The sequence below is a fragment of the Akebia trifoliata genome, chromosome 14, assembly GCF_017979445.1.
Source record: "Akebia trifoliata isolate Shusen 1 chromosome 14, ASM1797944v1, whole genome shotgun sequence".
NCBI lineage: Eukaryota > Viridiplantae > Streptophyta > Magnoliopsida > Ranunculales > Lardizabalaceae > Akebia > Akebia trifoliata.
This window is the reverse complement of record NC_141388.1, coordinates 10,422,739-10,433,406: the sequence shown is the minus strand read 5'-3', so window position 1 is coordinate 10,433,406 and position 10,668 is coordinate 10,422,739. Positions and strand designations below refer to the sequence as shown.

Genomic DNA, 10,668 nt, shown 5'->3' with positions numbered 1-10,668 from the left:
TTTTCTTATCTCAATTATGTTGATCAGTGAACCTCACCACTTTTTTTTCTGATATGTTAGCTTACAAGATTTATGCACCAATAGATACTTAAGAATTCCAAAATACCATCACCTATGCGATTGGTACAATCTTGAAAACCTAGAAAATGTATAGGATTCAATCATAATGACCGAATTCCCATTTCGTGGTTCTTGCCGTGAATATAAAATCAAGGATTTTTGGGTAATGTTCGTTAATAGTCTGTGTAATCCAACATTACCGCTGTTTACACATTATTTCAACTATTTGGGGTTGGTGACGCGCATCCTTTCTTATATTCCATCCTTGATGTAATGACACAATCCTCGGTATCCAGAGTTCTTTGCGCTGAGTGGTGTCATGTAAGTAGTGCTTTTAGCACCATCGACCAAATGGTGTGCCCAGCTTCTCTATGTTTTATATTGGAAGCATCCTATTCTGATCTCTTTATCATTTTATTTAGAGAACACTCCTATCCACATTTAACAAAATGGGGATGCTTTGTTATCTTAGTATCTTCTAGTTAGGATTATGATCCACTTCTCAGTCCCTCTTTCACCGCTAGTAGGCATAATGGTGAGAAGCTCAACCAGGGTATCCAATGGCACTCCGTTAATGAGGATTCAACATTTGAAACTGTCTGCCTTATTTTGCTTAGACCTGGTGTGTATATATATGAGCATTGTGTGCTTGAATTCACCACTCCACCTGTTCATCACTATTCATTACCACAACCGCCACTGTGCTTCTCCCCCGTGCAAATCACCTCTTCCACCTCATCCAGACCATGTGAAAATTACTCTCCACCACCACTACTGTTCCTATATTTTCTACCTCCTTAACTAATAATGATTGTTGGGTGTAGTGGCCAGGGTGTCATTCCAAAAAGGATGAGGTTTTTAGCTCAAACTCCCTTGCTGGCCATTCCCCTAGTTCTTTAAGAGGCCAATGCACTTGGCACATGTTGGAAGGGGTGACTCACGTGTCCATGGGAATAGAAGTACCAAGTCTGTATACCTATGTATCAAAAATAAATAAAATTCCACCTCCATCATTCACTGTCACCTCATAACCAGCACCACTGTTCATCATTTAGCAGTGCCGCCATTACTAACAACCTTCTCCTTCTTTATCCTCATTATCACCAGTTCCATGTCTCTCCCTCCACCTTTGCCAGTTCATTACCATTCTCTACCACCAGCATCAATGCTACATCCAATTTCCCTGACAAACCCCTACACCGCCTGTTTATGAGTCTGCCACTACCTGCAACAGTAGATTAGTAAAACATTGCTTCCAGTTGTTGGTGTTTCACACCAATCTTGTTGCCATGGCCCTTTTGTTCAATCTTTGATTATTAAATTCTTAGGGACTGTTTGGTAACCATTCCGATAATCCATTATAGGGCATAGAATCCATTATGAACCTTATAATGGATTATGGGTCTAAATGAACTTGTTGGTAACTAGATGCATAGCTGTTTCTTTAAGAATGAGAATGGACTCTCTTTAAAATCAAAAAAATAGAAAATACCTGTTTAATGAATGAGAATGAGAAAAGTTGGTTTTGTGGGTTTGGACGGACTCACCTTCTCAACCATAAAATCTCTCTCCCTTTTTCTTAAGTCATCTTTCAACCAGAAATCTCTCTCTCTCTCTCTCTCTCCATGACTCAAATCTTCTCTTACCATTATTGTGTTTGCCCTGTGAGATTCCCTCTTGAAGAATTAAAATTGATTCCGTTTGGTTGGATATTGGCTTTGTACGATGTCTAGAGGTAGTTATTATTTCTGGTATCCAGTAGAGAATCACTAAATATGAAAGAGGCACTTAAACCATCTTCATCTCTAGAGAAGTGAAGCTAACCGAGAACAACAAAGCCATAATCACAGAATTAAAGCATGTCATTATTATTGCTTATGTTATGTTTGATCATATTTCTACGAGAGAGATTGTATTTCGTTGTTAGGTGTTTAGATGTTTAGACATACATAGTTGATAGTTATTGAATAATGATGAATGCGCGTGGTTTTGGTACACTGCTGACATGGCAAGGGCACAGAACTGCACATCTTTTTCCTGTATATCCTGATGAAAAAGATCTATGGTTCTGTACCCTTGCCACGTCAGCCGAGTACCAAAACTGCATGCATTCATTACGATTCATATTCTAAGAAAGTTGTAAGAGTTCTCTAAAATATATATAGGGAAATGTTCAGCACCAAACATTTTGGCAAAACATTTTTCAAAACATGGGTTAGAAGTTTTGGAATGGGCTGATTTTTGGTGAGGATGATCTCTACGGTGAGGAGATCATCACCAAAAATCAGCCCATTCCAAAACTTCTAACCCCATCAAAAATGGTTTACAAAAAATGGACGGTCCACGATTTTTCAACTTGTAAACATGGGGCTAGAAGTTTTAGAATGGGCTGATTTTTGGTGAGGATGATCTCCTCACCGTAGAGATCATCCTCACCAAAAATCAGCCCATTCCAAAACTTCTAACCCATGTAGGACAAAAATGGTTGGGTAAAATGTTGGCCAAAATGTTTGGTGCTGAGCGCTAGACTTCATTTATTTATTTTATTTCTTAGAGTGAATTCTCAATTGAAAATTTTATTTTAATGGTATTACAGGATTGTAATGGTAGATTTCATTAACATAAGTAATGGATATTCTTTTTATAGGAAAGCAAAGGTGGGTGTTGAACCCAAGTTTCCAGCGCACCATTCACTCTTTCTTATCATCTGAAAATTTTCCGACTTATTTTTGGATTGGAAACAATTTATCTTTGATTTGCAATTAATCTTTAGCTTGTTTTGGAGAAACTGGAACTTAATCACACTGTCAAAATTTCTTTCCAGAAGCTTAAAAAAACTTTAAAGAAAAATAATTTTATAATTTTGTGAAAAAAGATAGATGAAACAACTTTTCAAAAAATAGATGTAACAAGAACCAATTATGTAATCTTTTTTACCAAGTACAAACAATTTTTTTATGGGAATTAATTTAAACCATTTGGTAACATTTCTCCGCTAATGGTTTATGTCAGAATCAGTTATGAACATAAAATCAAATCTAGTCATAATGGTGTTACCAAATGACTCTTACCTTCTTTAGAAGGAAATGAAAAATGCTGTTAATTAGTCCATTAAGTCTTGGTTTTCATTAACTTCCTGTTTACCAAATATTCATTCTCCTTGGACAATTCTCCTCACTCGAGGAGGAATAGCTAAGAAGGAATAAAAATGGAAATTCAGTACAATTGTTGACTTTTTATGGCAACAAGGACTCTAATACATATGAAAGAGAAGAAGAGTAGGCAAGAAATACGAGGGAAGTGTATGTATTACGATGAGATTCATAAAAAATGGTGGATGAATGCTAATGACAATCAGCGCTAAAGGATAGTTGTTCATCTGCTGCTGCTTTGTGGATTTATAGTTATTATTATACTCTTTTTAATCACACATTGTTTTCCATGATATACCATGATCATATTATTTACCTCCATTGATTTTCAGTTCATTCTTGTGTTGTTGTGATCATTTTGTTTTTCAGTCTCCAAATTTTGAGATTCAAAGGAACATATGTAATGTTTTAATAATTCTGTTTCTTGATGTTTGAAACCAAACAAATTGGTTTCAGTGGTTAATGATGATCTCTAATATTGGAATGGGATGTTAGCTAAATCTTGAGAATTACTTGTACTGAGATTTTCTTTTTCATCACTGAAATATTATACATTCTTTCTGCAAATTTCAAATCGAATTGGATCACATAATCTCCAAACTCAGCAAACAACCAAGAACTCAAACTTGAAAACCCAAATTAGTCATCAAAGTGTTATTATAATGCCTTAATATAATGACGTCGGACAATGGCATCGTCATTTACCACAATTTTAGTGATCCAAGCCCATTTTCATCATTCATTATCTGATTATTTCTCTTGAACTACTTCCTCTATTCTTTTATGACATCGTCAAAATTCTTTTCTTTGTGTTCGGCTTGAAACGATACAACTTGATAACCATAGCTGCCACTGGGATTGTCAACTTTTGTGTGATAAATTTTGGATTCTTGTCATCTCTAATACGAATTTCTGAGATTAGTAAATCCTTTTGATTCACTAGGAAGTGACATTTTTTGAAGCATTAATTCTGTCAATATGGATCGAACAATTACCTTATTAGCTTAGTAAGATTTTAATTCTTATTAAGGGTCGTTTTGCTCAAATGGATTACTACATTGGCAATCCAATACCAAAACCCTCAAGATTTTATGGAAAAACTCAGATCCAGCTTTATCTAGGATTTTGAGATGGACGGCTATTGAACTTCCATGGAACTCTCAAATTTAAAATTAAATTTTAACAGTTCAAAGTTCATAGAAATTGTTTTTTTTCTACTACATGTGCGATCAGATCATGTCAAGGTGAGGTCAACTACCCTAAGTACTGGTCGGAGTCTAAAATACTTACCTTGTTTTAGCGAAAAATAAATCTATTATACAAAATAGGGTTTTTATCTCAGTCATAAACATAATCAATGGTCTGAGATGGAATTGTGAAAATCCAAGGGTTGAGAGCACTCCCTACTTAAAAATTGACCTACCTACCTAAAATTACCCATTTTTTCCACTCTCTCTCCACAATATATTGAACGGTGATAGACATAATCAATGGTCTGAGATGGAGTTTTGAAAATCCAAGGGTTGGGAGCACTCCCTACTTAAAACCAACCTAACTACCTAAGACTAGGTGCAACTTGGTTTGGTTTAGTTTGAGGTCAAATTGGAACCGGACCAACATGAGTCGGTTCCACTAAATAAGAATCAGAATCGAATCAAATTCCATTAAAATCAAACCAACCCAAATCAAATTAAAGTCGGTTTGGTTTGGTTCGATTATATGGATTGCCAATATTCTATAAATTATAAGTAATATTTTTTAATAAAAAAATATAAAAACATAAAATTTCATACAATAAATGACAAATCTATTTATAAAAAATCATTAGTTTATTCATAAAAAAATCACTAATCTATGCCCTAACTCCTAAAATAATTCACAATAATTATTATTTACATATATTGATTTATTTATTGCATAGGGGTTCAGTTCTCGGTTTGATTCGGTTTTATACAAGTTTGATTCGAGAATTGAATCAAATTGATCGATTCTCTATTTTCATAACCCGGGGCCGAATCACAACTTGTTCCAAATTGAACCAAACCACCTCAAAACTATCAGTTAGGTTTGCTTCTTGATTTGAACCATATCAAGTTGCACCCCTACCTAAAACTATCCACTTTTTCCATTCTCTCTCTCTCTCCACAATATATTGAATAATGTGTGATTTATTTGAGTGCATCCAACAGTGGAAAATATTTAACAAATAAAAACTAATTATAACTACTTAAAACTACCCATATTTTTGTCTACTTTCTTCCACCATTTCAGAATTTTGAGTTTTGTATTAGAGGCTTTGAAGATCAAGTAAGGATTCCTCTGTTTTAATTTCTAAATGCTTTATAATTCTTTTCCATCTTTTGTTATTATTTTTATTTGGTATTTGAATTGGTTTGATTAAATTTTTCTTTTGAATCTTCTTCAAGATAAACAGTTGGCTTACGAAAGAGACGAATCATGGTAAGATCATTTTCAAAAAAATGGAAAAAAGAATCCAGCCAATCATATTATTTTATCATTTTCTTTGTCTTCTACTTTTCTATGTTTTTAGATCTACAAGAGATCTTTTTACTCTATTTTGCTTTATGTTTGTTTTTTCTATGTTTCTTTACATTATTTTCAGAACTGATTTTATGCCCGATTCTAAGTCTTTGTCGCCAAAAATGAAAGGGAGATATAGAAAGAGCTCTAGAAAATAGAAACATAAGAACCACTATATAGATAGTGATTTGTATTTGTTTACTACGTCGAGCAGTTTTCCGTTTTGATGCTTGATATTCGTGACATGTCAGAGAAAAATAAGTTGTTCTCATTTCAAGAAGAGCTCAAATCTTGGGTTCAGACAGAATTTCAAAGACAACGTGTGCAAGATCTCGTATCTGCAATTAAAAATGAGTGTACACCACAAACGTATCTAGCAAACAAGTAAATGAGGCAAAGCCCAGAAACAACTTTGTTGATATAATATTGATTACACAGGGTAACGCGTTACAAAACATAAAGTCGCGTTACAAAGCAATAGATGATCTTATGACACGTGGGACTCCACATAGCTTAGCTCGAGGGCTTCAGTCAACGTGGGTGTAGGCCAAGGATTAAAAAACACTAGACACCCTTCCTACGAAGATGCTAATATTCATTTTTTAGGTTTCCAGAAGGAAACATCAAAAGTGGAGGCCGATCATACTCCCTTTATTACAAAAATGCCACTAAGTTAACTTAGAAAGATTTGAAATCTTACAATGGGTTGTATGAGTTCACCTTGTGGCCTCCAAAAATATGATCTGCAACCAAGGGGATGAGGGTGTTGCTGACAAAATTCTATATATTTACTCTAAAAACTTAAAAAGTTAATATTACTCTTCACCGTTAAATTTTAATTTTACATCAAGAGTTTAGTGAGAGTTCTAGCCATCCATTTTCAAAATGTTGGATCAAGCCCACACAAGTTTATTTCTTTTGGATTTTTTTTCTTCTTTTAGATTTGAGTTTTTCAATAAAATGTAGAGGACTGTGGTTTGGCATTGTCAATTTGATAATACATTTGAACACAACGACTTTTTTTAAGATTTGAAATCTTGCTAAGCTAGTAAGGAAATTGTTTCTCATAAATAAAAGGGTATTAAAAGATTTAACATAACTTGGACCTTTTTAATGATAAAAATATAAGAGTTTTAAAAGATTGAAAGAATCATTAGAAGATAAGACCTTTTTAATGTGTCTCGAAGAACTCATTTTTCATTTAATGAAAAAAAAAATATCATTAAAAGAATGGAAAAGCTTGAAGAAAAGAAAAAAAAAAACAAAAAAAAAAATAGAGGAGAGTTAATCGATAAAGTCCAGTAATCTCACAGTAAATACTAATTAATAGAAATTTTCATTCTTCAAAATTTATTTAAAAAATAACTCATTTTTCTATCAAATATCGGATTAATAATGTTATAATCACATTATCTATTCAAACTGAGTCAACTCATTTTGGGGTTTGTTCTAATTTTGATCCACATTTGACAATTTTATATTAATGAATCAACTCAATTAAATGTTTTTATCAATTTGATCCACATTAACTATTATATTATTTAGGCACTAATATATATTGGTAAAATTTGATGTAAAATTTACAATGCAAATACAAATTAATTTGATAATCTGGATACGATCAATTTTTCGATCTCAGTTTATTTTAAGAAAATTTTTAAAATCATATTTGATTAAAAAAACAATTGATAGGATCGATAAATATTTTTTTTCTATCAAATTTTCAACACGTAAAGAATATTCAACATGTCATACTCGTGACAGAGGCACGGGCATCCATTATTATATAAATCTCTAACGAGTGGTTTGAGTTTCTTCATTAAGTACAGAGAAAAATAATTATTTCCTAGAGATCAGTATCATTTTTTTTTAGTATATTATTTGAGAATTTCTAATAGTATTCTTTAATCTTAACCGTTCATTAAATGGAGAGACTTCAAGAGTTGGGAGGAATAGTGTTTTATAAGTATGACCAAAATGCCCCAATTAAATGAGTTGTTGCTGTCTTACTGACTCACTGACACCAAGTCCCCACTCACCTTGGGATTTCCGTCGATCGTACGCTCTGTGGATAAGCTTCGCCAGATATTTCGTGTCTGTACAGGAATAGAGAGATAATGTTACCACACCAACTTTTACCAATACCACACCAATTCTTATGCAAGTCATACAATTGGTGTGGCGTTAGTAAAAGGTATTGTGGCAATAGTAACTCTCCAAAAATATCTTTGTGTCCGAGACACAGGTCTATAAATTCTTCAAGTCGTAGTCATTTCTAGCATAATTGAGAGAGAGAGAGAGAGAGAGAAAAATGTCGTCGAGTAGACCGAGCAGGAGCGATGTTCATCTGCCATTAGAGGAGGAGACGAAGATGGAGGAGGAAACGAGGGAGTACTTCGATGGGATCGCTCCCAAACGCCACACAAAGCCTCAGCGTAGCGACTATTCTTCTAACTACTCTGATTCTCTCCCTGTTTCTGATTCTCGTATTATTCCTGAACTCGCCAAGTTTCAGCATCTCGAGAATGACGATGCCAAGGTTTATTTTTTTTACTAATTTTTTTTCCTTCTCTCTCAAAAGTCAAGTCTCAATCTCATCCCTCCATTTTGATTTTTGATGGGTACTATTTTATCTTCGTTTGGTTAATTGTTCTAATTTTTTTTTAATTATTATTATTGAAGAAACTGGTTTACAATGGGAGTGAAGTTGCAGAGGAATTTGTGGAGACAGAGTACTACAAAGATCTCAATTGTGTAGACAAGCAGCACCACACGGTATTATTCCACACTTACTTCTTTCTTATACAAAAATTTCATATAATTTAAGCAATATTTGGGAGAATCCATAGGGAATCAATTTTATTTGGGAATCCCTAGGATCAGGCTGTGAATAAGGAAATGATGAAGATCTATTTCGGAGAAATTCCATTAGCAAGTTTGGCTTGAAGAAAATGTCATACTTTTAGCAACTAATTTAATAGTAAGAGAGTTTACTGGACAAGAATAGTAAAAGTTCAAAATCAAAGCCTTGATGCAAGTTATGCTTTATGGGGTAATTTTTTTTTAATTTTATAAAGAAACAATTTCCTTAGTAAAGATTTTAAGCCTTACAAAGGGTCGTTTTGCTCAAATGGATTACTAGATTAGCAATCCAACACCACAGCCCTCTAGATTCCATAAAAAAAACTCGGATCCAATTTTTTTTTCAAAAAAACAATTTCTTTTGTTCTTGATCCAAGGTTTTGAAAATGGATGGCTACCCTCACACGCGGCTCATAATGGTTTCTAGAGTAATTTTGGCAGAATAATGCAATTCAAAAGGAAAATCGGTGTACTTTAGCCTTCACTACTTCCCCTTTTTAGTGTTCTTGGCTCCCTGCTTGTATCATTCTCTGCCTTGTGAAAATCATTTTCCTAACAGACATAATTGCCTTAACTCGCCTTCCTGATGGAGTGTCGGTTGCTGCCAAAGAAGTCTCCTTTATATCAGGATCTTCCGCATACATTGTTTCTTGTATCATGGGCTGTGAGCTTTGCTTATAGTCACACCACTAGCTTTCTTGATTTATTGTCTTAGGTGGTTTCTGTTTCGTTATACTTCCCGCTCTTGGAATATTCCAAGATATCTCTTGAGATATAAGGATGGGAGTTAGGATCATTGTCTTTCCGCATAGATGTATAAGGGGGGATGGGTCAAAGCTCGATTCTCGTATCTCAACGTACCATGTATCTTATCAAGGTAAAGGAATTTTTCTTGTACTGATACGCACTTTGTAAACAATGGTAGGTGAGGGTGGGTTTTCAACCCAGGTCTCAATATCAATGCTGAATTTAGCCAACTTGGCCAGCTAACACCTTCAATTGAAGGCACGTAAAATATGAGAGGAAGACTGAACACGATCTAAGTAGAGATGGAACGTATATGAACGAACATGCCATAAAAAAATAAAACAAACTTTACATAGAATTGTAGAGCAAAATAGGATTTAGACTGCCAACCCTTGTAATTGATTTAACATTATTTTCCTAATTTATGTTTTTTTAGACGGGAACGGGATTCATAAGGGTGGAGAATACAAATGACAATGGCTTCAAGCTAACAAAAGATGCTGATTCCACCACGGACTGTTACCCTTCTTGCAAGGGAAACCCGGCGACTAACGAGTGGATCCCTGCTGCATCTGATACGGTAAACTATATGCAAATTTAATAATTCATTTATGTTTTTTTTAGTCAGGTTAGCAGTGCATTTAATTAAGTTAGTAGCATTGTTGTGTTCAGATGATTTCGTCTTCTGACAAGCCTAATAGGAGTGATAACTGAAGGAATACATCCTCTGAATGCGAAATGAAGCACGTCATATCTTCGATAGTGGATGAATTGTATGGCATGTTATTGTCTTGTGATTAGCATTGTTCAATTTATCTTTAGAGAGTGGTGTTGTCAGTACTGCAAATCTGTGTGGTCGATCATTTACTAAATAAATATGTTTGTGGGTTTAATATTTCAGGCATGTGTTCTGGATTTCAATATATGCAGTTACATTACTCATGTCATATTTTTTATGATTTTTCCTCCTCAATTTACTGCATAGCAATAAAAAACATACAATGCAAATCTCAAAAGGCACGTGAACACAAACATGAAATGCCATGAAAACTATACTGTTTCCACTCAAATGTAGGGTCGTCAATGGATCGACAAATCATTACTTGAAGTCTAAATGTCTGAATGTTCTGATAAGATAAATTTTCTATTTACGCTCAAATGAAATCAAAGAATTTTGTTAAATTGTAGCAAAACATGTCTAGATGTCATCAAGGCCGATTCTTGGTATGTAGGCCTAGCAGGAGTGAGCTATGCATCAAGTGTGTCAACCAAATGAGAAATTGAGATAAAAAGTGGGATTTAGAGT

The 10,668-nt window shown here is 34.1% G+C and overlaps 1 protein-coding gene across 1 annotated transcript; it reads left to right on the top strand.

Moving 5' to 3' along the window:
• Positions 1-8,025: 8,025 nt before the first annotated feature.
• On the top strand, positions 8,026-10,262 carry LOC147386181 (uncharacterized). Its single transcript, XM_086423783.1, has 4 exons — positions 8,026-8,292; positions 8,436-8,528; positions 9,799-9,942; positions 10,035-10,262. The coding sequence occupies exons 1-4, from the start codon at positions 8,065-8,067 to the stop codon at positions 10,074-10,076; spliced, it is 507 nt and encodes a 168-aa protein (XP_086279909.1). The 5' UTR covers positions 8,026-8,064; the 3' UTR covers positions 10,077-10,262.
• The last annotated feature ends 406 nt before the right edge of the window (positions 10,263-10,668 follow it).